This window comes from Colletotrichum scovillei (genome assembly GCF_011075155.1).
Source record: "Colletotrichum scovillei strain TJNH1 chromosome Unknown Contig00003, whole genome shotgun sequence".
NCBI lineage: Eukaryota > Fungi > Ascomycota > Sordariomycetes > Glomerellales > Glomerellaceae > Colletotrichum > Colletotrichum scovillei.
The window spans coordinates 744,741-770,309 of NW_023336261.1; the positions used below are offsets into that span (position 1 = coordinate 744,741).

General features: G+C 53.2%; 8 protein-coding genes across 8 annotated transcripts; 3 read left to right on the top strand and 5 right to left on the bottom strand.

Moving 5' to 3' along the window:
- Nucleotides 1–6,757: 6,757 nt before the first annotated feature.
- Nucleotides 6,758–7,870, top strand: HER10_EVM0013012 (NAD dependent epimerase/dehydratase; the record flags this gene model as incomplete). The annotated part of the gene is made up of 2 exons (XM_035482384.1): nucleotides 6,758–6,856; nucleotides 6,887–7,870. The coding sequence occupies 2 exons, from the start codon at nucleotides 6,758–6,760 to the stop codon at nucleotides 7,868–7,870; spliced, it is 1,083 nt and encodes a 360-aa protein (XP_035336718.1).
- Nucleotides 7,871–10,347: 2,477 nt separating this feature from the next.
- Nucleotides 10,348–11,400, top strand: HER10_EVM0007421 (uncharacterized protein; the record flags this gene model as incomplete). Its single annotated transcript, XM_035476977.1, has 1 exon — nucleotides 10,348–11,400. The coding sequence occupies exon 1, from the start codon at nucleotides 10,489–10,491 to the stop codon at nucleotides 11,398–11,400; it is 912 nt and encodes a 303-aa protein (XP_035336219.1). The 5' UTR covers nucleotides 10,348–10,488.
- Nucleotides 11,401–12,006: 606 nt separating this feature from the next.
- On the bottom strand, nucleotides 12,007–13,576 carry HER10_EVM0008157 (uncharacterized protein; the record flags this gene model as incomplete). Its single annotated transcript, XM_035477689.1, has 6 exons — nucleotides 12,007–12,055; nucleotides 12,260–12,620; nucleotides 12,687–12,754; nucleotides 12,828–13,216; nucleotides 13,270–13,374; nucleotides 13,433–13,576. The coding sequence occupies 6 exons, from the start codon at nucleotides 13,574–13,576 to the stop codon at nucleotides 12,007–12,009; spliced, it is 1,116 nt and encodes a 371-aa protein (XP_035336284.1).
- A 1,261-nt stretch (nucleotides 13,577–14,837) lies between these two features.
- HER10_EVM0000917 (uncharacterized protein) lies at nucleotides 14,838–16,171 on the bottom strand (the record flags this gene model as incomplete). Its single annotated transcript, XM_035470682.1, has 4 exons — nucleotides 14,838–15,279; nucleotides 15,338–15,754; nucleotides 15,824–15,990; nucleotides 16,076–16,171. The coding sequence occupies 4 exons, from the start codon at nucleotides 16,169–16,171 to the stop codon at nucleotides 14,838–14,840; spliced, it is 1,122 nt and encodes a 373-aa protein (XP_035335604.1).
- A 728-nt stretch (nucleotides 16,172–16,899) lies between these two features.
- Nucleotides 16,900–17,979, bottom strand: HER10_EVM0006628 (putative gentisate 1,2-dioxygenase; the record flags this gene model as incomplete). The annotated part of the gene is made up of 3 exons (XM_035476209.1): nucleotides 16,900–17,302; nucleotides 17,355–17,667; nucleotides 17,730–17,979. 3 exons carry the CDS (start codon nucleotides 17,977–17,979, stop codon nucleotides 16,900–16,902), a joined length of 966 nt encoding a protein of 321 aa, XP_035336140.1.
- Nucleotides 17,980–18,490: 511 nt separating this feature from the next.
- Nucleotides 18,491–19,469, top strand: HER10_EVM0001746 (5-carboxymethyl-2-hydroxymuconate isomerase; the record flags this gene model as incomplete). Its single annotated transcript, XM_035471483.1, has 3 exons — nucleotides 18,491–18,746; nucleotides 18,802–18,938; nucleotides 18,993–19,469. 3 exons carry the CDS (start codon nucleotides 18,491–18,493, stop codon nucleotides 19,467–19,469), a joined length of 870 nt encoding a protein of 289 aa, XP_035335684.1.
- Nucleotides 19,470–19,580: 111 nt separating this feature from the next.
- HER10_EVM0003908 (fungal specific transcription factor) lies at nucleotides 19,581–22,030 on the bottom strand (the record flags this gene model as incomplete). The annotated part of the gene is made up of 4 exons (XM_035473569.1): nucleotides 19,581–20,184; nucleotides 20,257–20,688; nucleotides 20,747–21,755; nucleotides 21,943–22,030. The coding sequence occupies 4 exons, from the start codon at nucleotides 22,028–22,030 to the stop codon at nucleotides 19,581–19,583; spliced, it is 2,133 nt and encodes a 710-aa protein (XP_035335881.1).
- A 1,483-nt stretch (nucleotides 22,031–23,513) lies between these two features.
- On the bottom strand, nucleotides 23,514–25,307 carry HER10_EVM0013344 (lactose permease; the record flags this gene model as incomplete). Its single annotated transcript, XM_035482706.1, has 4 exons — nucleotides 23,514–24,557; nucleotides 24,628–24,989; nucleotides 25,046–25,151; nucleotides 25,239–25,307. 4 exons carry the CDS (start codon nucleotides 25,305–25,307, stop codon nucleotides 23,514–23,516), a joined length of 1,581 nt encoding a protein of 526 aa, XP_035336747.1.
- Between the last annotated feature and the right edge of the window lie 262 nt (nucleotides 25,308–25,569).

A 25,569-nucleotide genomic window follows, 5' to 3' on the forward strand; every position in this document is an offset into this window, starting at 1 on the left:
TTTGACTTGTTACCGTCCTTTCGTCATTTCACGATCGGTCTTATCTTTCCCCCATGGTAGTGGCAGCATGCAGCATCTACGTTTTCCAATAACCCTCCCTACGTTACCCGTCCCTCTACCTTCTTGCACCAGCACTCCCCCTTGTGACACGCTCTGTAGACCTAGGCCTAGGCCCTTCGTTCTGTCGTACCTCATAGGCTAAGTCAATACACCCTGGCCACATCCGGTCTAGGGGCGGGGTTTGATTTAAAATACCTCTGGAATTGGATCATCTCTGAGCTATATACACTCAAAGTGGAATTCTCCTCGGCTTCAGACACTACTTTTTCTGCAAAGACGTGGTTACGAGCTGCAAAAAGGAACGAGGTACTGGAATTGCTTTGATGCATGTTCAGAAATATGGTTGTATGCGGTACATGCGTCTGTGAGAGCCTGCTGTGCTCGTAGAGACCCTTATGCATAAAAAGAAACGTACCGTAACAAACGGAGATAAAGACAGGAAACAGCCATGCATGCAGCCAGCCGCCAACAGGAATGTTAGAATTTACTACTGGGCACATGATGGGCGGCGGGCTTTGTTCAGTACTACTGTAACAGTACTCCGTACCTTAGGTACTCCAAAGAAGGGCCCCGCGATGCCGGCGCTGACACTTTGGGCGACTACTCGACGGCGCTGTTTCCGATGGCATCTGATTGGACAATGGGCGGAAAAGACTCCGGACTAGCCAAACTGCAAAAGCACAAAGATCTGCTCGTGGGGCCGTCGCCTCGCCGAGTTCACTGCAAGCCTCACAAATGATACGAGTACGGGTAGCTGTAGAGCATCTCCGTGACTCGTACCTTGCAGCTCAAAGGCAACCTAGGCAACGGCGACAATGAGGGAAATAATAGGAGCGCAACAATGAACAAATGCTGTTCGGAGTAGACTCCTGCCACAGTCCCAGGACATGCACCGAGTGAGGATAAGGTAAGGTAGGTACTTCCAAACATGCAGGGAAAAGGCCAGGGCCGATGGCCGTGGACCATGATCTGGACCAAGCCTCCCGTCACGTGCATATTCCGCTGGTGTTGCATCGACCCGCCTCTCTGATACAGCCAATCAAAAAAGAGGCCGGCTGGACCGGGGCCAAGCAAAGATCAGATCCCCTCGAGATCTGGATGCACAGACCACCAGCCAGCCGCTGTATCGCCCACCTGCCATTTCTCGAATGCCTTATGTAATCACACGAGAAATTCACCTTACCTATCGCTCAGGTATCTTATCATTCCCTTATCTGTTATCTAATTGCCAAGGCTTCCAATTTCCATCCATTTCGGCAAGTGACGATTCCCAACATCAACAACACGACAAAACAATAAACGGACGACACTCAGGATTACCAACTTGTCCTCTGCTATGGTCATTCCATAAGTCACGGGTCGGAAGCATTGCAATTGCCTCGAGCGAACAGCGGCGGAGGTGACAGGGCAAAGCTGCTTCGAAGATGTTCCTGTGCTACGGCGGTTCTTTCGAATGTCGGCTGTTTATTCGTCTTTGCTTCTTCGCTTCGACTTCGTCTCCGATTCACAAGTTGCTCAGCCTTGCTCAACCACATCTGAGCGACAGGTGCTTCCAGTGATATCGATGCCCTTCTCTCGTTTTCTTCAGTGTCTAACCATACCGGGGCAGTGCTGTTTGATGACCGGTGGCGGCGACCGATCGCTCGAATGATAACGGCTCAGCCTTGTACTCGAGTTTCGGCCGTGGAGGACCCTTCGTCTGCTGACAACCCCCGGGTGGCGTCTTGAGGACCTGGCTGTGTTCACCTCAAATCTGTACCGCAGCGGGAGAGGCTGCGGGTGGAGCATGTCGGCGTCCCGGTGCCGCGTGATCGACAGTATCGAAAGCATAGACAGTCGTTGCGATGAAGATCTTGCCGTTGGCAAACCCGCCCGGGCCACGCACTCCGGGACCGAAGGATGCTGCTGCTGTCCGAACAAGATGATGGACGTCAAGGTGGACCTGTCAACTTACCGCCATGACCTTTGCCCATGGTCAAACTCACCATCGAAAAACCTGCATGTCCCGTGGGCGATGCAAGTCTTGGAAGTACTGCAAGTGCAGCAACTGCACGCGATTCGGCGGGGAATATACGCATTAGGTTCGTGGAGAGCCTTGGTCGTTGTCTTCGTGACGGTGCATGCTTGATCGGCGGTGCGGCACTACCTGCAAGTGTGAGATCATTACTGAAGACTTTCGGTTTGACCATTTTGACTCAACGCCAATGCAGTGTGTTGGCGATGGACGACAATAGTCTCGGTGAAGGAAAACAATAGTCTTGAACGGGACTTGCCGGTTATCGTATTCGCTGACTACGTCGGTATAGCATGAGAGCAACGTCAGCGACGCTGATGGACCAACCATCCGAGCAACGCGTGGCATACAGCGGCGGCCGTCGTCAAGAGCCACGAGTGCTTCGACGCGTTTCTGCCTACAACGAAGACGAGAGAGGAAGCAGTAATTCCCGCATCATTCGCCTCTAGAAGTTGCGTGACGCCTTCGATTCGACAATTGGGTTTTCGCATCACGAGATGCACGTCACGCGTTGGGCCAAAAATAATCGTCCGAAACAGGTCTGGACCCCAAAGTGGCCTTATTCGACAGTGAAGGCGAGTAACGGCCCTCAGCCACAGCGGTGATGTCAATCACTCCATTCACCCTCCTCTCCCAGACACAGAGACAGAGGCAGAAGGGTGGAAGAAGAGAGTAAGAGAGTTCGGATTCGGGCCCGTCGGGTACAAAGCAAGGACTTTTTTACCCTTTCGATCCACCGCGGGGACTGCATACGCATAGTTCAGACTGCTTGTCATGCATTCGGATGAAGTCATTCGGCATCTTCCGCGGTGGGGGGCAATTGAACTCGTCTTCCCAAGGGTCTCCGGGGTCGAGCGGAAGGGTCCCCGACGGAGGAAGACACGGACGGAGAGTGATCCCCACCCGGCCGTTCTCCAGCGGGGCCAGGCCCGGTGATGCCCATGAGCAAGTCGTCCCGTTGCTCAGGATGGGAATTCCGCTTGGCGGAGGAGCGCCGGTCTCGATGTGCGACACGCCGATCACAACGCCAATTGCTGTCGAGGTTTTAGACTTGGCTCTTAGCACCACGCAAGCCATGCACCACGTACACCACTGTCAATCCATCTCGCCACGTCTCACCTCCCGCGACGGCTTCGCAATGGCGCGATTGCCGAACCTTCTAACGCGCGTAGGGCGCTGATCAATCATGCCGATCAGCAACGTTCTCAAACGGTAGTCAACCACTCAACTTTCTGGCATTCACACTCAGCGCCCTGCTTGAACGAGAAGAATAAGGAAAACACGAAGCACACAATGTCAGTATCCGAAGTCGAGCGGCGAATCTTATCACGGAGATGGACTGGTCTCTCAATATCTCCAATGACCCCGAATGCTGACATGGAGTAGGAGAACCCCTACAGGTCTCACAAACCCCTTATGCGATCGACGAATTGTCTACCTAACCTCCACGAGAACAAGCAACACGAGCCCGACGAGGCTATTCAATTGGCCTCGGGAGGCTTCACTCCATCTCAACATACCTTTGCTATTGACATATCGTAGGATTGTCCCTTCAGACTCAACATCCTCCCGCAGTCCTTCATCCCTTTTTGCTGCATTAGACCCCGCTCAGATCGCGGTTGCATGCATCACAATAGTCGTAGGGGTGGTGGAAGAGTATGCAAGAGCAACAAGCAGAATCCAATCACTTCCCTCCAGCAGCACAACGGCTTGCACCAGCAATCAAGCATCACCCTGCGGTCTGATGTACGGAATTTCACGCACTCGTTCATTTCCGTGATAACAATCAACATCGTCCGACCATCCCCCAGATATCTCGTCTGGATTGAGCGGACTGAAGACGTGCATGAATATGGATACTCTTCCGCGACTGGTCCTGTGCTCGGGATCCTTTTGCGCACCGAACTCATCCCATTTCAAACGACCTAATCAGCGATTGGGCTTGACCGACGGATGCGTGCATGAGAGCTCGACAGGTTATTCTCCTCCTTCTCGGTTACCTGCTCTGCACCTTTATTATTCCTCCCCCTCTGTATCACTCTCAGACTCGGCCAAGTTGTTGTTATTGACGGTTGCTAGTGGAAGGATTGAGGGGTAATCTTTCCTTCTTCACTTTCCCCTCACTATCTGACTCCGAGCCTTAATAGAACTCAAACAAGTTGAGACGAAGGCTTATGTACGAGCACAGATGGACCAGTGAATGAGCGCGAGACCAGTGTGGCCATGAGGCAGGGGCCCGTGCCAGCGACTCTATGGGATTTCTTGTTGGGGTGATCTACCCTATCTGGCCTTTCTCGCGCTTTTTCCTCTGTGCCATTCCCTCCCGGAATCTCACCCACACCCCGCGTGCCGGCGGCGCTTTCAGCTGACAAGCATGACACCTCTAGGCATCGTTTCCGCGGGGATTTTGGGATATTGTTCTCAGCGTCGGATACCCACTGCTTTATTTTGGACCTAGAGGCGTTCATGATGAGACGATGTGGCGCGCTGCTGTCTCACCCAACGTTCCTGGGTCGTCTCTGTCTCAGTGGCCGCACCAGCAGCGGCCCATAACGGTCCAGGCCAGCTATCCAGTCAGCTCTATCTCTCACACAATTCGTCTGTCATTCCTCCTGTCGACTGCCCCTTGCTTCCACTGCAGTGCAAGGCGAATAAAGAAGCAGGGCCATAGAAAGCGATGGGAAAGAGTGGGAGGGGCCAGTCAATTGTGCTGGGGGAGGGAGTGAGGCGCTTTCTGGCGCCCCAGCCAGTCGGTACCGAGCCTGTGCTGCTGAGCAAACCGCCGATCTCCCGGTGTCGACCATGGCACGGCAAAGCAAGGTTGCGGGGAGGGGTTGGCCATGACGAACGTTGAATGGCAAACGAGCAAAGTGGCCGGTCGATGGTTCCCTTCTCGAATAGCGCCAGCGCGTAGTGAGCCTACCAGTCGACAAGTCATCGACACAAGCGTCCTCGGCTACCAGGAACTATCGACCGGACCCGAAAATGAATGGGTGTCGAGACTCGAGAGAGGACAGAAAAGCATCTGGTCGGGAACCTGGAAACTTTCTTGACTCACCATAGCAGGGACCTCGTTGCCACAGTCACCGTCTCAACTTATTTGCATCTGGAGCATCTCAGCTGCGAGCGAATCGCAGGGTCGAGGACGATGAAAAAAAGTTCAGCTTACCGCCCGATGAACCAACACTCATCGCCAATCAAACGGCTGCGCCGCCATCCCTTCCCCTTACTGGGTTCTCTTCCGTGGACGCCTGTTTACCTACGGCAAATCGCGTCGCGATGGAAGAGCTTGGTGGGTTAGCTTGGACTCCTGCTGTCCAGCTGGCCGGCCCAGAACAGCGCCACCAGTCGACTTAGTCATTCAGCTTGGCTTGATGGCTGGCGCCTTGCTTGGTCTTTGCGCCGTTGGTTACTGGTGCTTTAGCTTGAGCTACTCTGATACCAGTCTAGACTGAGTAGCCCAGACCACGCGGCACTTCTCTTCGGGTACAGCCCCCCCTTCCCTCCTCTGAGTCTTCTCCCTATTGCTGCAGGCAGTCTTAGGCAGAGTCTCTGTATTGGGTTTGGGGGTTGGCTGGCTACATATGCATACGAGCGAACCATTGAGTTCACCATTGATGCGCATGAATTCGTTAAATCGCCGTGTCTGCGAGTGAAGACTTTGTGAGGACGTTCACCCACCCTCAGCCTCCGTAAGTTAGGTGGTGACGATGCAGAGATGCTTGGCACAAGGCTATGCTTGCTCATTTGCCCCTTATTTTCACTTCTTCGTGACCGTTAGGTTCGTTAATCACCCCCAATCAGGATTTCTTGGCCATCCTCACCCCGCAGAGATTGTATGCTGAGTGTAGAGGGATCATGCCGGGCGGTTCCGTCAGTGCGGCACGATGGGCGCCACAAGACACACGCCCTACCTTCGACCAGTCGGGTATCGAGGTTCAGCTAGTTGACCGACCATTAACATGCTACGTGAAGCCGCGTTACCTTTAGTTCAAGTAGTGGGGGAGCCACACCAGCCCTACATGTGCAAGCGACAGCAGGTTACCTAGCAGCCTGCCAGCGGGTGCTGTGCCACCTCATCGACGCTCACAGGCACAGCGAGGACAACTGGGGAGGAGGCGCTGATGCATGGACTCACACACGTCTGCTGACGCTAGCACCGCGCAAGCACGGAGAAGCCACCACCTCCATTCGGTCGCGGGATTGTTGTTATGGAAGATACCCGTACCCGTCTTGGAAGAAAAGGGTTTGCTCGAGGCTTGCTTGGAAGGGGGGTGGGAGGGGTGGCCGAGGTGTGTATTCAGAGACCAACACCAGGGACCCTCAATGTCTCACACCCTGTGCACGTGGCGTTCGTCTATCTGAGCCTCCGAGGTGGCCACAAGGGACCCAAGAAGGTTCAAGCAACGCAGGGAGAGGGGAGGCAAGTAGTGGGAACACCCATCTCGCCAGACTTCCCAGAGTAGATATATGACCCTCGCCCGCTTCGCACCACTTTCCGTAGTGAGAGAGGTTCGCCATCATCGATCAAACGAATTCTACGGACAACCGACTACTTCTTACACAGTCCTGCCCGTTCTGGACGACAATTCCACTTCCACTCTCAGGACGTCCGGTTTCATCGACACTTACACCATACTACCTCAACACTTATATACGACTACCACCAAGATCTCAGCAGCCATGCTGTGCATCCTCCCAGACGAGCTTCTGCTCATCACAGGCGTCACTGGCCACGTCGGCTTCGCCGTTCTCACTCACGCCCTGAAGGCAGGCCACACCGTCCGCTGTGCCGTCCGCTCAGAGGCCAAGGCTGCCTTCATCCGCTCCCGACCCCAGATCCGCGCACTCAACCTACCCCGTGCGAGACTCAACTTTACCATCGTGCCAGACATCACCACCGATGGTGCCTACGACGATGCCATCCGCGGCGTCTCTGCAGTCATTCACGTTGCTTCACCACTTGCGACCGCCGACTCGGTACCTCGCGATCTGCACCAGGAGTACTTCATCCAGCCCGCCGTCCGCGGCACCCTCGGTATGCTCGAGGCCGCCAAGCGTGCGGGCACTGTTCGCAGGGTCGTCATCACTAGCTCAGTCGTTGCTCTCACTTCAGTAGACCACCTCGAGGGTCGCGAGCGCAAGGAGGCTGTCCAGCCCACGGAGAGGACCGGCTTCAAGCCTGAGCCGTATGAGAGCGAGTTCGCCGCCTACGCCGCCTCCAAGGTGGCCGCTCTCAAGGGTGCCGAGGCGTGGATTGCGAGAGAGCAGCCCCGCTTCGAGGTCATTCACTTGCACCCTTCCTTCGTCATCGGCCGCAACGATATCGCGACCACCGCAAGCGAGGCGATGAAGGGCACTAACGCCGTCATCCTCGCCACCCTCCGCGGCAAGAAGATGGGCTGCAGCTACCCCGGCGCAACTGTCCACGTCGACGACGTCGCCCGCGCACACGTCCAGGCTCTTCTACCCACCGTCCCGGGCAACAAGAGCTACATCCTCAGCACCAAGTCCCGCTGGAACGATGCGAAGCTCATCGCCAAGCGGAGCTTCCCCGAGGCCGTCGAGAGGAAGCTGATTGTCAGCAGCGGCTCGGTAGGCACGGTCAACATCGACTTTGACGCCTCTGCTTCCGAGGAGGTGTTTGGCTTTAAGCTGCAGGGTTTTGAGGAGCAGGTGCGCAGTGTTGTTGGGCACTTTGTCGAGCTGAGATTGAGACGCCCTGCGCTACCGACGGTTTCTTCGTCTTCGATGGCGGTAAACCAGCATTTGAGGCCCGAGGTTGTGGCTGCATAGAGATTTTTACGGCCTGCTTGACGACTTTTACGAGCATTTTCTTTTCTTTTCTCTTTCTACTTTTCACGTTGGACGCTGGACAGGTCAACAGACTGCATCGGAGTACAAGACATTTCACTGGGGGAGACGGCCGACTGTATCAGCCGGTCAAAGCGCATTGGATTGGAGAACACATTTTCATCATCATTCATGGGAGACTGGGAGGGAGAGACTGGGAAAAAGGCAGCATTCGATTCACAACGGGATACCCAGCGGATTAGCTTCCGCACCAATTCACTTTAGTGTATATACTTTTGGATTTTTCGGAAATCCACAACAAGAATTTTTTAGAACTCATCCATCATCTCATCCGTCTTACATGTTCGTGTTCCTCGTCCGCTTGTGTCTGCTTCAACCCACGCCCACGCGTTCACGCTTACTCACACTCCCACGTCCCACGCCCGCTCCTCGCGGGAAGGGGTAAGGTAGGGAGCCGTGGGAGCGCAGTGAGGGGGGAATTGGGGGGCTGAATCACGGCCGAAAAGGTCTGAGGGATTTCCCTCACCATTGCCCATGGGAGTATGGACCATGGTCCAGAGACCATGGACCACCAGCTGAACTGCTGAAGGGTGAAGAAAAGGAAGGCGGCGGGCCCAGCCCCAGAGGGCACCGGGCGCGCCGTTCAGCCTCAATCTCCGACGGTATGATAGGCTCATTTCTCTTAGGCCGTTCTCACTTCTTTTCTATGCGCTATGCAGCCTTGAGATTGGGGGGGTTTTTCGGGAAGGGGGAGTGTTGTCTCACTTTTTTTTTTGGTCGAGCAAGGCAAGCTACCCCAGACTACCTGGCCTTGCATTACATACGTGCACGACGAGGAAGAGACCAGACCAGATTATGGGGGCTTTGGAGCGGTGGAGAGACACACGTGTACAGAGGGACAAGGAATAATCGCTAATTTTATCACATCTTGGTTCTTTTCTTTGCGTGGGTGGGACTGAGGCTTGGGTTTCTCTATTCGTGTCTTTTTGAAAAAGAGGTTATGGGTTCGGTACACTCACTACCGTGTTGGTTGGTTAGGCGTGCTACTAGGTGAAGTAAGGCATCCCACTCGGCCGGGCGGTATTATGTGATTCCACCCGATTACTTTAACCTAGCTCAAAGTGCACAACTGTATTTCCCTAGGCTCATGTCCTCAGAGGTTGAGCCTTCCCCCTTCTCAGAAACAGCCAGAGTATCCCACTCGAACCGCGCGTTTTCAACCAGTCCAACGCCAAGAACCATCCCGATCTATGTGAAGCTCGAGATCCTGCGACACGGGTACCTGTATCGAAAAGACCAGCTGATCAGGATCTAGGATTCTCTCTCGTCTTGGAGTGCATTCCCTGTGGAGTTCGCTTCGCCACGCTCTCTCCCGTCTGAGGAAACAGAGGATGGAACAGCAACGGTTATGCCGAACTATGTGGGGTTGCGAAGGGGGTTTGGATGGATGGGATGGGAGGAGGACCATCGCTCATGGGGAGCTTGAGGAGTCGAGGGCGTGTGAAACGGACACATTGTATGCTCGCGGCTCGTCCTTCGTCCTTTCGCGGCCGACTCTAGAAGGCGCGGTTGGGTTCGGCGCCGCGACTACTGTGTTTTCCCGGGCTCGGTGAACAGATGCCGCCGGTGTTTGATTCTAGGTAAACATGCTTTCCATGTTTTTTTGTTGTGTATTTTTCCCCGAATGCCAAGACCGCGGCTCTCTGTGAACTCGCATGAGAGTTGTTCAAGCTCGTGAAGAGGCCCAAGGGAAAAGTTCCAGACCTCAAGAAGAATCTTTTGCCCCGGCAGTCTGGACCCCCTTCGAACCCAAGAGACTGGTTAACAGACGCAGTGACTCCCGTCCTGCATGCAGCCTTAACCGGGGCCCCTTCCAGCGACTCTCACCTGAATGCACTGTCGCTCACGCACTCTAGAAAAGAAGAAAAGATAAGAGAAGCGTGTGAAAGGCCCTTGACGTAGTGTCTTGGATTAAGCGAGGAGGCCAAGTTCTGTTGGTGGGAAGACAAGCAATAACGCCAACATTTGCCGAAGACGCTTCGTTGGTTGTTTTTTTTCGCTGTCTGGACGCCTCGAGCGTGGGCAGATGAAACTTGGTATGGCTTGTGGCTGATGAGTGGCTTTTTCCTGAATCCACACCCCATCGTCAACGGCGCCAGGACGTTAATAAGATTCCCATTCTGGAAGAGTGAAAGATCGTGAGGTTTTTCGTTTGTCTAAAGCATCGTATCTCATCATGGGATATCCGTACTTGTTACGGAGTAGGGAACTTTTGCTCGCAGGGGATAGGCATCCCTCGTCAAGGTTCGATAGCATGATCCTTCTGACCCACAGAATCCTTCCCACATGAGTCGAACATCGCGAATCTCCTGCCTGGTGTAGCAGGCAGCAAACCCTTCATCGTCATATATCCGTGATTTGCAGCCGGACTACTAGAAAATAAAACAACCGTTGAACTAAGTCAAACGAAGGAAGAAAGTATCGCGGAGCCACGTCCGAAAGTCGTTTCGCTCGTCAGCGCCAAAAGTATCGCAAGGACGAATATAGCCTCTTTGTAAGCAAGCCACCGCAACGACGAATGACTCGAGTTCTTCCTCGCGATGGCGCACATCATCCCGTCGGCATCTAGCGGTTCTCAAAATGGTTTGGGTTCGGGAAGTGGGGACGATGATGAGGAAGAGTTGTTGTTCACCGACGAAGAAGACGAACCTGAGATCAAGGACGAGCTCACGATTGTCGTCGACGCGTCTAACCGGGAGAGGTGGTCGGATGTGGTTTTGGAGGCGCGGAAACACATGCGGTGCCACCCTAGACACCCAGGACGCGTTCGCGACGGCGGGAGAGTGTGCATCTTGGTGGATTCCTCCTCATCAGACGAAGAAGACGAGAATAACAAGCTTCCAGCCCGTCGTCCAGAGCCGGACCCAGCAAACCCCACAACGTTCACCCTGTTCACCCAACTGCCGAAAGAACTTCGGGATAGCATCCTCCTCACGGCGGTCGACCCCATCACCATCGAGGGCTGGGTCAAAACCGACCTCGACTGGCGGAACGGGCCCCAAGCGCACTTCCTCCTCCCCCGAATCAGGTCCTGGGCCGCCATACCACTCTACGCCGTCAGCCGGGAAACCAGGGCGCTGGCGACCACGGCCTTCGGCGCGCCGGACCCGCGGACCTTTCCGTTCAGCCCCGCTCGGGACGCTGTGGAGCTCGTGTGGGATGGGTCCATGCTCCCCACCACGTGGAGAAGGGCGGAGGACTACAGGCTGGCCGGGCCGGTTATCGCGGGTAGGTGTAGGTGTGGTGAGCGTGGGAGGGGGCATGTCAACAGTGACCATGAATGGGCTATGCCGAGGGAGACGCGTGAACGGGTGCAGAGTGTGTTTGTCGACGGGCGTTACGCGAGGTTCGATTTGGGGCTGAGGGATGGGACCAAGGGGCCGTGGGGCCTTGTGTTTGGGTTGGTGAATGGGTTCTTTGGCGGGGTGAGGGTGTTGGGGGTGAGATTGTGAGACTTGGATGATGGAGGGTTTGAGGGGAGCTTTGATGTATCGAAGGGGGAGGTGCTTTACAGGGTTGACCAGATGGACTTTTTCGATGGGATGGAGGAAGTTTGGTCTGAGCCTGGAGCTGAGGATCAAGGGGTGATGGTGGAAGCTCCGTTCCCGAGGCTGAGGTTGCTGAGGGTTTTGCCTGAGATACCATGGCCCAAGAGACCACACAAGTTCAGGTTCAGAAAAGTAAGGGGGAGCCACTTCCTGGTTGTTGGTCGAGGAGGCATACCGACAGCCGGGCCTTGACTTACATGTCTCTCGATTTGCTGTCGTAAAGAGCAATGCGTGACTTGAACATGGCCGAGGACCCTTACGAGTCTCAATAGTACTAGTCAGAGAGTCACAATACACCATCAAAGAGCACAAATCCTGGAATGACAGTGTTTGGTGGCCTTCTGGCGTGAAATGTGCAATGCGGTGCTACCGTCGCAACAACGAGGCAGGAGGCTTGATGGGGAATAAGGGCGTACGTCTACTGATGACACGCCACAAGACTGGGGCTGAACTAGAGCTTTAGTTAACATAACGGTATTCACTGTTCAATATTTTACGTGTTGTACTGTGTCAATGGTCATGCTCCGATGGTTCGTTCCATTCGCCAAGAGCGACTTTCCTGGGTACATCTCCCTTATGCTATGCTGATGCTATTCCAAATCGTACACCATAGATCGTGCAGTCAGACTCTTCAAACACATCAAGGACAACTGTCTCTTGTCAGTCCTTGACCCTCGATAACCAATCCTCAGGAGGCCTATCCATCGTCCGCCGAATATCATCGCTCAGTCTCAATCGTGACGTTGGAACATCCACATCGAACAAGCTCATTCTCAGTTGCGGAGATCCAATCCCAGACGAGCTCTTCTTGACTGTCGACTCTGTCTGTTTGCTGATCTGGTGAGAGGGAGGATTGATCTCAAGAATCCCGTGTGGCGAGGTGATATCCGAATCGGCCAGCCCATCCTCTGGGTCGAGGTTGTGTGCCTGTCGCACCATCCGACTCGTCTCGTTCCTGCGAGCCTGTTGTCTTTCCAACCTGTCTCTTCGTTGACGGTAAACCGACGAGCGACCCATCTTGGTAAGCACCATTTGATACAGAGGTCGCAACGTTGCTATCGAGGCTGCTATGATGCCGATCCCCGGCTCTACTGTGCTCCATATTGCAAAGTTGGAGGTTTCGTCTGCAAGGTGAGGAGGTGCATTAGTATAGAGGAACAGTTTGCGGCGCGGCTAGATAATGGGCTTACAAAGAAAATCCTCGCCGTCCAGTAACGTCGGGATATAGAACGCTCTAACAATAGTCGCAGTGCTTCCTCTATAACCAAAACTGTCAGCTTTGCCCCGCTGTCGAGCCAGTATGTCTGCGGCCTGCCTGTTTCCACACTTACACAGCAGCTAGCCCCAAGATGCACACTATCACGATCTTGGTCCCGATCGGAAGATTCATGGATCTGACGATGAACCATGGCAAAGCACCGAAAATGAAGTCAGCGCTCGTATTGATGACCGTCGCCGCAATCGTCATGATGTAGATAACCCGCGAGGGCCAGCATTTTCCGGGTGTTCTGGGCCCTTCTTCCCAGTACGTTGGCACTGGTCTGCACTGGAAAGCTACCATGAAGAGGTATGTCGTTCCGAAGACAACTGTGCCTACTATGAGAGCTCGAATTATCCAGATGTGCGGCCGATCGAGTGCAACTCGGAGGAGGAAATAGCCAACGGAGATCTTGAGGAGACATGTTGAGACAACGTTGAGGAGCTCGAGGATCCACCATAGCTTGGGAGTTACATTAGCAAGGGGCTAGATGGGGGATCTTGTGGTAGACTTACCAGAAGCATGGTTCTCTTCTCCCCAGCAGTGATCTCAGAATCACGGCGACCGATCCCATGAGTTCCTCCGTAAATCTGCAACATTAGATATCCGGTGAATATAACCTTGTTTTCGTTAGTAAATTACCGTTCTCAAGCTCCCACCAGCGTCACTGTCATTTACCAGAAGGAAGACCATAATCTTGTCGTCGCTACCGACTGACCGTACCAACGCTGTGCGGCAATACACGCGGAGACTGACGGCCAGCCATGCCAGAAGGAGGAATACCGAGGCTGTGACGACGATTTGGACACTCTTGTCCGCCATAACGACGGTAATGACGCCGCGGATTCCATCGAGAACCACCTTGACTTGGGAAGCTGAGGTGGAAGTTGAGGATGGAAAGATCCTGTACTATCGACGGATACGGGATGAGCAGCCAAACGGCGCTTCATCAAGCACATCATAATCCAAATAGAAAGATCGCCCTACAGGATTGCCCTGTTCTTTGAGATCGATCACAGTCCGATCAATAGGCCACGGGTTGTCACAGATGTTGAGCAGAGTTTGGAGACCGATGCACGTGTAGCGAATAGGATTGTGAGCATGGACATGGCCACCACCTGAGAGGCATCGAAAAGAGGCTTTCACAAGCTGTTCTGTCTGATCATAACCAGAAGTCCATTCATATGCAGGCAAGTTGCGGGATGTTAGGGGCCGTTGAAGATGCTTAGCCCGTCGCTGACTCGATTTTCCCACTTAAGACTGCGAATCATGCGGGGAGAACGGAAAACATCATGGGCTTGGCTATCTAGATTTGAGATTCAAGACCAAAAGATGTGAGATTGCTCAAGTCGTAAGTTCTTCCATACGGTGTGTGGTAATATGTCTGGTAACAAGATGGGTTGAAGCGGGTGGGTATGTTGGTAAGGCACACTGAGACATGTCAATCACATCAACACTTGCTTCTCGTCAAAGGTTATATCAATTCCAGGCATTTTGATAACAATATCAACTCTAGATCACGTATCTGACGCTTGTAAATATAAGAATCCAGCTCACCATGCTGCGACATTTGAACTTGAGGCCAATTTTGCTAGATGCCGTCTTGGAGCCGCTGATAGTCCACCTAGAGGGAAATGATGTCGCTCTATCCCTGCTGGCAACTCTATATCGGCAGATTTTCTGCTTTTGAGTTCAGACATGATGCAGCATGGACCCTATCTTGACTTGCGAACTACTCGCTATTGCCGCACGTGGCTTCAAGTTATATCGAGTCATTTAATTAACAGAATTCTGCAGCCTCATCTCTCGCTTGGTTTTGAGCTGTTCCTCCATCTCATTTCATGGGTAAATTACGACCAGTGAGGTCCTACGTCTTCCCCCGGCTAGATCTAGCGGACAGACGACGGAAAGGTCGATATACGTGAACACATGCAAGAAAGAAGGGTAGATCTTCGGTAGGATAGCATGAAACGGAAGACTCTCCTGAGTAGGCTGGCTTCCTGATCTGGCTTGGTAACTATAGCGGAACATATATCCCACTCATCTCCCCGTGAAGAGAGCCTCCTGCTATATAGGGTCACACTCATAGGCGTTGAGGAGTAGCAAACGTATTCGCATTCGCTTGCGAAAACGGACAAGTCACCGCTCCCCTTGCCTTGATCACCTCCATATCCGACATCATCTCATCCCTCCCCTTCTCCCGCTGAGGCTCAGGTCCAATGGTCATCAAGTCATATCCCTGGGGAAAATATCTGCTTCCCCGCTCGCCCGGAACCTTTCCACCGACCGCTTTGACCAGCCATGCACCCGGACCCCAGGTCGACCACGTTGTTGGCCGCATGTACCAGGGTTGAAGGCTTTTCCGTCCAAAGTTGTAGAGCTTAGTCTCGGGGTTCGGGGTGTCGTTGACGAGTTTGAATGCGGATGAGTCGGGGCGCGGCAAGGCAAGGTGACGGAGCCCGAGTTTCCTCGAGTTGCGAACTAGTGCTAGAAAGGTAGAGAGGAGGAGTCCGGGAGATTCCAGACTTTGAAGGATCAGTTACAAGAGTTACAGTAGTCTGGAGGTTGATTGACTTGACTTACTTGAGGCTTAATCGGACCACGTCGTCCAAGTCGGCTCCGAGCGACTTCCTTAATGCTGTCCTGAAGAAACTAGGTAAAGAAGACAGGGCCGAGTCGACATAGACTCTGACGTATTGATCGTTTGTCGCCACCGGCTTACAGACTTTCTGTTCGTATTGGACAGTCCAGTCTCTGAGCTCTATTGCAAAGTGCAACCCGTCCCTCCAGCCTTCTTTGCACGAGGGTAAAAGATCGAAGGGAATGCCCATATCTTCTCCCAAGTTCTTGTGGAAGATGCCAAGAGCACATACTTCGACATTGGTCAATTTGCGCCATTCGTCTCTGTTGACCACATTGATTATCTCAGCAAGGCCGTCGCCGAGGGTGTGAAGTAGGTCGGGGTCGGTGATCTTGTTCGCACGACGGTATCGCGCATGTCTGAGGAAGCCGCTTGTCAGCAACATATAGACGCGAGTTGTTGATCAATTTCATGACTTGGTGACTTACAGAAAGTTCATTCTTGCCACAGACATCGCATATCGATCCGAGTCTCTTGCCTTGGACTGCACTTCTCTTAGAAGAATCTCCGTATCGACTGATCGTTTTCCCGCATTGCGTTTGTTGTTCTGGCCTGTCACGGCAAATAGTCTGGACATTGACGGAATACTTCCAGCCTAGTACGTAGAGATCTCTCATCAGTCTGACTTGGTCATTCTTTGGCCTGGATGAGTTTCTTAAAAGAAATTGACTGTAACTCACTTTCAGGAGAGCCAGTTTACGAGCTTTGGAGAAGGCGTATGGAAACTCGAGTTCTTGTAGCTGAGTGATGATCTCGTGGGACTCTTTGACGGTCATACTCGACAATTTCCTCTCACACTTAGCAAAAGGCGCTTCGATTTGCGTCATCCGGCGGTAACGTAATTGTTTGACAATGAACATGTAGCTGAAGATTATCATCGTCAATGCTGTCGCAATTATCCATGATGGGGTTTTGCCGATTTGAGGACTGGTGATTGGGAAGAACATGTTGCAGATCATACATGTACCGCCACTGCAAGTTGCAAAATGAATAAGTGTTCATAGCTAGACGGTCACGAAAATTCTGACATCTGCATACGATTATGGCAATTATAAGACATCACAATCGATCGCGAGAAGTCGAATATCTGACGAAAGGAGTAATCCAGCCGAGGTCCGGGAGCTGCCCGTGCTGTTGTGGATAAACACCTCGTGGGTTTCGGCTCTTTGTGGGTCACTGAATTCAACAGAAAGCGCTCGTGTTGAGTAAAGAATTGCGTCTGCAGCTACTATCTCACGAATTTTTCCAACGGATTCCGCGCCGAGGTATTGATAAATGGAATTCTGACAATGTTTTGACACATGACGGGGTGGTGATTATGACAAGCGAACTACATCATCTTTCTCCCCAAGTCTCTTTGCTGACTATGTCACATTCAAATGTCTTCATTATTACTATGCTGAGTAGATACAGCATCTTAGGCCTGCTAATAGCGAGTGGACATCTACAAGCTTGTCAGGTTGTTGCTGATGGTACTTCCACGGTCTTGCCTCCCCTCGAACGCTCATGATTGCGGCTTGATCAGCCCAATGCTGCTGAGCAATGGCCTGTCACTAACAGCAACAAGGTACGCCGTAGTAGAACCCTCGTTGATATGCTGAATCTTGGACCAGGCAGGGACGGCAAATGTGTCTCGCGCAGTCCACTTGAAGACCACACGGGGTCCCGTGGGTGGCTCCACGATGGTTCGGCCTTGGCCCTCATAGCAGTGGTAGAGGAACGAAGCCTGCTCGCGAACCTCCTTTGTCGTATAGTTACCGTCGATGCGCTCGGCCTGCGCGCCGAGAATGGGTGACAAGGGCTTGCCGTGACTTGTGTAGTGGTAGATGGCGTAAGGTCCTTCCTTGGCCTTGAGCTCTGCTTCAACTTGGTCCCATGGGTGTCTCCACTCGCATGTTTCCGTGAACCTATGAGTTGTCAGTGACCTCTTCAGTATTGATCATCTGAACAAAGTCTTACACGCTTGGGTAACGGCTCTCATGGTACTGCTCTGCGAAGTGTACCGGTGTGAATCTGAAGAGCGGAAGGTTGAGTGCATCGAGCCAGATAACCGGCGCATCGCTCTCGTTTCCATGGTCATGCCAGTGCCATGTCGGCGTCACGACAACATCGCCGCGTCTCAAAGGCATCTTCTTTCCCTCGACAGCCGTGAAGCCCTCGCCATCGATGATGAATCTGAGTGCGAACGCGATGTGCCTGTGCGCAGGAGCAGTCTCACCAGGGTTGACGATTTGAAGTCCACCATAGATGGTGTCTGTTGTGTAAGGGGATTCTGCAATGCCATGTGAGTACAAGTACGATTTAAGTTGTCACGAGTAAAACAATGACGCTTACCCATATTGGGGTTGACCAGCATCAGCACTCTCCTCTCCGCTTGCTGTTCGCCAACCATCTCTGCGGCCTTGTGAAGAAGAGGGAGGCTGTCGGCGTACTTCCACATGTGAGGTTTAGCGACGGGTGCTGGTGTAGGTGGGACCATCACGTTCATCTTGGACCACAAAGGCTCCATGTGTTGTGATGGCAACTCTTCCAAGTAGTCGTTCATGGCCTTGGCCCTGTTGTCGTCCTCGTGAGGGGAGTCCATTGTGAATAAATCCTTCGATGTGCGTGGCGTATGATAGTCTGAGTGCCTTGTGGCTGTGCCTGAGTAAGTATTGGTAACCGTCTGTGAATAGTGGCCCGGATCGATTCGTGTATCCTATGGCAAAAGCTGCGATTCTGAAGATGAAGTTGGACGTTGGAGGGACACGCGAAGGAGGTTATCAAGGCCCGTTTCCCCGTTATCCCCGGACTGTCGACCCCCCTTGCCCGCAGCTATGCAGCGGAAGCGCCACGCGGGACGGGACTCGATCTGGCAGTTGAGGCAATCCCGAGTTCCGACGGATCACACAGCTCCCCGCGTTCCAACCACGGAACCATCCCTGATTGGTCAATTCAAGGCTGCTTCAATTGAGGGGCTCGATGGTGCACATCTTGGAGGCACACACTTAAGGAGCTGAGATAATCTGGGAACAGCTTCATGCGGCTTATTGTGACCAAGAAAAGAACTCACTATTTTGAGCAGATTTCCATTCTCAGGCACACTACCAAACATAATGTCTTGGAATCGTCTGATTCGCTTCGTTGACGACAACGACGTCGAGCACTTTGGCGAGCCTGAGGTACAAGACGAACCAGAGATTACCTCGCTTCTTGACAAGAGCGACTTGTGGGCTACTATCTACGATGGTACCAGCCCTGTCTCATCCCTGGCCAAGGGCGAGCGGGTGCACGTCAAGGCCCTGAGACCGCTCCTCACACCAAAGGACGTTCCGATCATTCGCTGCATTGGCCTCAACTATGTTAAGCACAGTACCACTACCTTCCCCGGAACGAAGCTATTACAGACGTCTGACTTGAGTCCCAGTCAAGGAGGGTGGCAGGACACCGCCTCCGTTTCCCTCACTCTTCATTAAGCCTGCAACATCAGTCGCTGCATGGAATGAGGACGTGCCGATCCCCAAGGTTGCGCAGGATGGCACCGTTGATTACGAGGGTGAACTCGTGAGTATCAATTCTCTAAAGTGACTTTTCGATAGAAGCCACTAACAAGATTAGGCCTTCGTGATTGGAAAGTCAGGGAAGAACATCCCCAAGGAAAAGGCGCTGGAGTATGTCGCCGGCTACCTCACCGCAAATGACGTATCAGCAAGGGCCTGGCAAAGAGACCCTGCCAAGGCTGGCGGCGTGCCCCAGTGGTGCTTCAGCAAGGGCTTCGATAAGTTCGCCCCCTTCAGCCCTGTCCTGGTCTCTCCAGCCGTGGTCGGCAACGCTAGCGACTTGTTGCTGCAGACCTTTGTCAACGGCGAGGAGCGACAGCATGAAAGCACGGGCGACTTGCTTTTCGGCGTGGAGGAGATTGTCAGCTTCCTTAGCCAGGGAACGACGTTGGAAGCCGGTACGGTCGTATTGACTGGAACGCCGTCGGGTGTTGCCATGGGTATGAAGCCCCCAAAGTACTTGAATGATGGGGATGTGGTGGAGGTGAGGATAAGTAAGCTTGGCAGTGTAAAGAACAAGATGGTGTTTGAGTAGAAAGTAATCACAGATGAACTATTAAACATCGGGAGTTCGAGCAAGCATGAAAGGCACGGAGGCCGGGTATTTTGGAGATGAATGTACATGATGGGGGCTGATGACTGCTAGTTATAAACTCCCAGGCATACTGTTAAGCCAAGAGAAGTCATTGATGTCAAACGTGATTGCGTCCATGTCGAACGCTGCATCCTGCGCCAAGTAGGGGAAAGGCATATCAAAGGTCTCCTGCTGCTCGTTGGTGATGTTGGGCACCGCTGCATTGGTATCCGAACTTGGAAGGGCAGCTGGCTGAGGTTGCTGATCTTGGAACATCTTGGTTGAGAGGATCTGAAGAGCCGCGGCACATCTTCGCGGAGAAGGCCCTAGGTTCTCGTGGTCGTGAAGCAGAGCCATAGCCTGATTCCATGAGCGGGAGATGTCGAGCGAAGAAAAGACCGCGGGTCGTAGTCTTGCTGCTATGAGAACAGTTGCAGCTGTGTAGATGTAGAAGACACGGTACCACCAGGCTGGGAGTAGGCCGAGGGTGCCGTCGTGTTGTTGGAATTGCACGATGAAGGAGATGAGACTCTGCGCGGCTTCTACGCAGACCATGGCGCACTGCTGAACGACGCGAGATGAGAGGTCATCGTGGACCTGGGAAGTTTCGGGACACTGAGAAAGGCAGAATCGAGTGAGCATGGGCCTGAGGAGTAGCATGCGTGCATGAAGGAGCCTATAAGCTGTCAGTCGTGGCTCAAGGGATGGTCAGGTTGACTATAAGCCAACTCGAGTTGCAAGTACTTACCTGATACGCAGGATTACCGCCTGTCTGCGGAAGACCTCATCCAGAGTAGTCTCAGGCTCGGCCATGGTCAAGAAGCTGGGCAAGCTCTTCTCCCATTTCGTCAAGCGCTGATCAAGCTGTAGGGCTTTCCCAAGATCTAGCTCTGGTCTATCCAAGGAGCGCTGAGTCTTGCTTCCACTTCCGTTGGGGTAGGTAGGCGACTTAAGCGGCGATGTTGATGAGTAAAACGCGAGGACTGCGTGGTTGATGACCTCGTAGAGCTCGAGCGACTTATGGAAAAAGGCCTGGTACCGAAGCTTGTGAAGTTGAACGGCACCAAGCTGCACCCCATCGACGGAGGTGACGTCGGTATCCGGGATTGAAGGCAGTACCACGCTTAGGGCTAGCTGATCCGAGATCATTGCCGGACGGCCATGTGTGATGGCAATCATTCTGGTCGTCAAATTAGAGATGCCATGGAAATGCAGCCTGGTGTCGAAATGACACTCACCGATCCATCAAAATACATCCATGCCAAATCCTCTTCACGAGATCCCTTTCGGGCTCATTCGAGAGCTCTGATGCCGTCTCTGGCAGATGTAGGCCAAGGCCCTGAGCGATTCTCACGGCAGACCCGACAATCATCCACGTCTGGTGAGGATTATTTGTACTTTGGAGGTACTGACTCATAATCAACAGACACTGAATGAGCTCGATGGAGCCAGTGTCCCAAAGGCTCAGCTGTAGTAAGTTCTGTGCGCGAGTGAAGTATTCCTGGCTGGAGGAGTCCCTCTGATCCGGAGGCAGTGACTCGATCAACTGCGTGGAAAGTGCGAATATGATGTTGAGGATGCTCACAAAGATTCGTTCATCGGCATCGAGAGAGGTACCAGCAAACAGCGCTCGATAAGAATGCTCGAATCTCTGTCGGTCCAGGAAGGGATACAACGGATCAACGTAGTACCAGTAGAGGTCGGTCAAGTGATCAGCTTGCTTACGGGCTGGCAGGACATAATCGGCTTGCCCTCCAGCACCAGAGCCATTGAGGGGAAGTGTCGAACGGAAGAGTGAGCTTCTTACACTCCTATTCTCTGTCGAAGAGCCCAGCCTCGCGTCAATGGCAGCTTTGATCTGGTTCGTGAAAGATCCAGCGCTACTACTGCCAAAGTACTCGCCAGTCACCATGCCATCCTCTCGGACCGTGGTCATGGAATCAACAACTGAAGGGCTAGCATCAGATGGAGTGATGGGGTGCCGTTCGACTCGACCTCGCCTTGTGAGGTCTGGACCCGAGGAAGTGGTCGACTTGGGCGTCGCACTCGGAGCCGGGCGAGAAATGGGAGGCATCAGGGGCTGCGCAAAGTTGGCCTCGGGCGTGTGGACGATCTTGGGCATTGCCCTTTCGGGATTGCCTGGACCTGCATCTGCAGGTTTGCTACTACCCGAGAACGACTTCTCGGTCTCGGAGGTGTAGGTGCAGCCGTTTCTCAGGTCGGTCCTCTTCCAGCAGTTGCCACACGCTATGAGATGTTGTCAGCCGTGGCACGGTCAGAAATGCATGCGTTGCGCCGACAGCTCATGAACCAAGGCAAAGCAGACGTTCTGCGAACTTCCTAGCAAGATCTCAATTGACTCCGGTCCGACCTCGTAGGCCAAGACTCTCGAAGCTGCATGTCCTTCACCGTGGAATCGTCACCGATCACTCACCTGGGCGTGCTCCATCACACTTGACTTTTCTCCTCCGACATGCTTCACATGCCACATCAATCTTGATCCGCTTTGGCTTCGGCTCCATTGTTTTCTCCCTATCCTCCCACCGGGCGCAAAGCGTGGGGGTAAATTGGCTCTTCCGCCGGAGACTGGAGTCTCTCCCCAGACGAGACAAAGCTCGGAATGACGGGTGACTTATCTCGGAAGCCGCAATGGCCTGGGAAATCTAGATTTAGATCATGGATCTCGGATTGACTTCGGTCGAGTAAGATGGACAAAGATTGCGGAGAATGAGCAGAGTTCGGGATGAAATGTTTGGATGGAGAAAGGTTGAAAGTCTGGGGATCACACCGAGTTCCGAAGCCACCTAAAGAACTGCTCCAGACCTGAGACCACGACAGAGAGAAGCAAAGCATGGATCGGATAGTGGCACCAGCGATGAGCGGAAAGCGGATCGAGTTATGATTTGTTCAAACGGACAAGTTCCGAGTCATGAGCCCCCCATCTTACCCCAGCTTCTTTGTGCAGCAACTAAGCAACTCTCCGTTTCTGCTTATTTTCTCATCTGCTCCCATTGCACAGCTCCATCGACCGCTTGCTGCCAAGGCGGCCGAAACTTGACAAAAATCTCCGAATCAGGTCGCAGCTCGGTGCTGCATCCGACATCCGTCAGTCGTGAGCCTCAACCGGGCACGCGGGGGAGAGACACCACTTACCCGCCTTCCAACAGACTTGTCCGGATGAGTATGTATTGCCCCTTTGCGGATGCGGGGGTTGTCCACAGCGGGGTTCCACAAGTGCGGCAGAACGACTTTTCTTTTGGAGAACCACTTGACGTGTCGATCAACGTGAAGTTGGAGATGAGATCGCTCCCTGAGAGGACTCGGACGAATTGAGTCTCAAACTTTGCAATCTGCCGCAAGAACCGGATTAGCAATCACTCTGGTGTGTTCAATAATTTGGGAGTCTTACTGTTTGGTGCGACCCACCGGCACCCTTGCTACAATGAATGCAAAAACAGGAGAGGACAGCGAGTGGTGTCGACGAAGTCTGGATCTCAACCCCGCCGCATAGGCAAGAACCCCGAAAAGAGGACGACATACTTCTGACGGCGCCGAGGAGAAATATTGCCAAAGATCACAAAGGCTTAGTAGTCTGCTAAGTTAAGTAGGTTGACTGCGGTTGCCAGGCCTGACAAGACTTCAATTACTCTTCTATGTGCGATGGAAATCCGGCCGGAACGCGCGATTAGCCCTCCGACCAGCTGGGATGCATCCCGAGACAACGGGACGCTAAGCAGACGTGGCGGTAGGTGAACTTGGCGTTGCGGCTGACGTCGAGGTCTACCACTCTGCAGGTGTATCACTCAACTCCCATCAGATGTCTTGGCTTAGGGGTTAACTTGCCTCGTCAACGGCATCATACTACTGGCCTTCACTGAAACAAATGGAGACTCATGAGGGTTATCAAAGAACTCGACATGTGGACAAGAAATTTGACTATCGATTGCAGTTCTAGTACGCTCGCAACTACATAGGCTTTCATCGACTATGGTTTGGTCTATTGTCTTAGGCCTTCCTATCCGCAACATTCTCAACTTCAACAAACTCGTCATCAACCTTGTCACCCCTAACGCCACTGCTGCCAAAGGCATGGTTCTTGCCGTCAAACACCTCGGCAATCTGCTCAAGGGAACGGCCCTTGGTCTCCGGGAAGAGAAGCCAAATCAAGAGCAACAGAAGGGCCAAAATGACGCAAAAGACAATGTAGTACTTCCAGCCCAAGTTGGCCATTCCAATGGGATTACAGAATTGTCCGATAATGAGACCTACGAAAGTCGATCCCAGGGACATTGTCAACCCTCTTCCACGCAGAGTGTACTGGAAGATCTCGACCGGGTACGAGAGCAAGAGGGGCGACCAAGCGATGTCGTAGAAGAAGTAGTAGATGAAAATAAAAGCAACCACGGCGTAGCCAGCTCGCTCGTCCTTGGTGTTGGTGAAGACGCTCGTGAGGATGGTCCAGATGATGTAGCATCCGAGCATACCAGCAGTCGAAATGAGGAAGAGCTTGCGGCGACCAATCCGGTCAACCATCATGGCGCCGGCAAACACGGCCGCGAACCAGTTGAAAACCTGGAGCAAGCCGTTGATGAGGGCCTGATCCTTGGTCTCGGTGATTCCGACGGTGTTGAGAACCAGCGTGAGGTAGTAAGAGATAACTCCAGAACCAGACCACTGGGCTCCGAGACCGGTGATGACGGCAATGAGAGTACGGCGACGGTTGGGTGCCGTCTTGACGAGGTCGAGGTACGAAGACTCGCGCAGCGCCTCGGTCTCGAGACGGACGTTTTCCTCGATTTCCTTGACCTCGTAGTCAACGAGAGGCGAAGACGCATCGCCGCCGGCGTGGTAGCGGGTGAGAATCTTCCGGGCTTGTTCGGTTTTACCATGGGCAATGAGCCATCTGGGGGACTCAGGCACGAAGTAGAAGAGGGCGAACTGGATCGCAGGAAGAGCTCCCTGCAAAATAGAAGGAATTCTCCAACTCCAAGTTGAGGTCAGTCGGAATGTGCCGTAGGTTGACCAAGCCGCTAAGATTGCTCCGAAGAACTATAGCAGCTGTCAGCTCAAGTCTCTTGCAAGAGGTTTGATATAGACCTAGGTAGCTAGGAAAACTTACAAAGAAGGTATTATAGAGACTCGAAATCTTGCCTCGCTGGGTCGGGTAGGCAAGCTCGGTCACGAGAATAGGTGCCGGCTGCGCAATGAAGGCAGTAGCAGCACCGAGGAGCCATCGTGAGACGATGAACATGGGCAGACTAGTACTTGCGCCCTGGAGGGCAGCTCCGACGAGGAGAAGGAAGAACCCAATCCACATGGGCACTTTTCTGCCGTACTTATCCGCCAGGTATGTAGTTGGAATAAGGCCCATGATCTTGCCGATGGGATACACAGCGTTCATCGTTCCGAGCACGGATGGACTAGGGCTACCAAAGTAACCGCGCCATTGCTTGATGGTCTGCAGACCGTTCATCATGGCACCTGGTTCCAGATGTTAGGATGGCAATTCACAAGTCTCACAGGAAGCAGTGACATACCGTCGAAGCCGACCGAGGCCGACGACAACATGGGAACCAATAGAGTTAGATTCAGCAGAAGCAAGTGCTTGGTGCGATACCATGGTGCAGGGTTTTCGGGCAGGACCTTGAGCTGATGTTAGAGTTGATGATCATATAGCTTATGACTTGCGTTGTCTGTTGTTGATGCCGGCAATTTGAAGAGGAGACTCACTGCGAGCAAGTCAGACCCGACGGCCTGTGCGGCCGTCTTCTTGGCTGGCTTTGACTTGAGGAAGCCCATCTTGATTTTGTTATGGTCGGGCTGCACTGAGATTGTACTGGGAGGCTGTTGGTTTCTTCAATGACCACAGTTGCAATCGACTTTGAAAGCAGTGAAGTCGCCGAGCCGGGATCAACTCGATGCCATTAGAGTTGAGTCGAAGGACACCTTGGAGATATATGCAAAAGTCAAAAGAGACACTGTCAGGAGCCGGAATGGAGGAGTTCTCAACTTCCCACGCGGCCAGCCCCCCTGTGTACCCCAGTCGACCCCGTAAAATGTC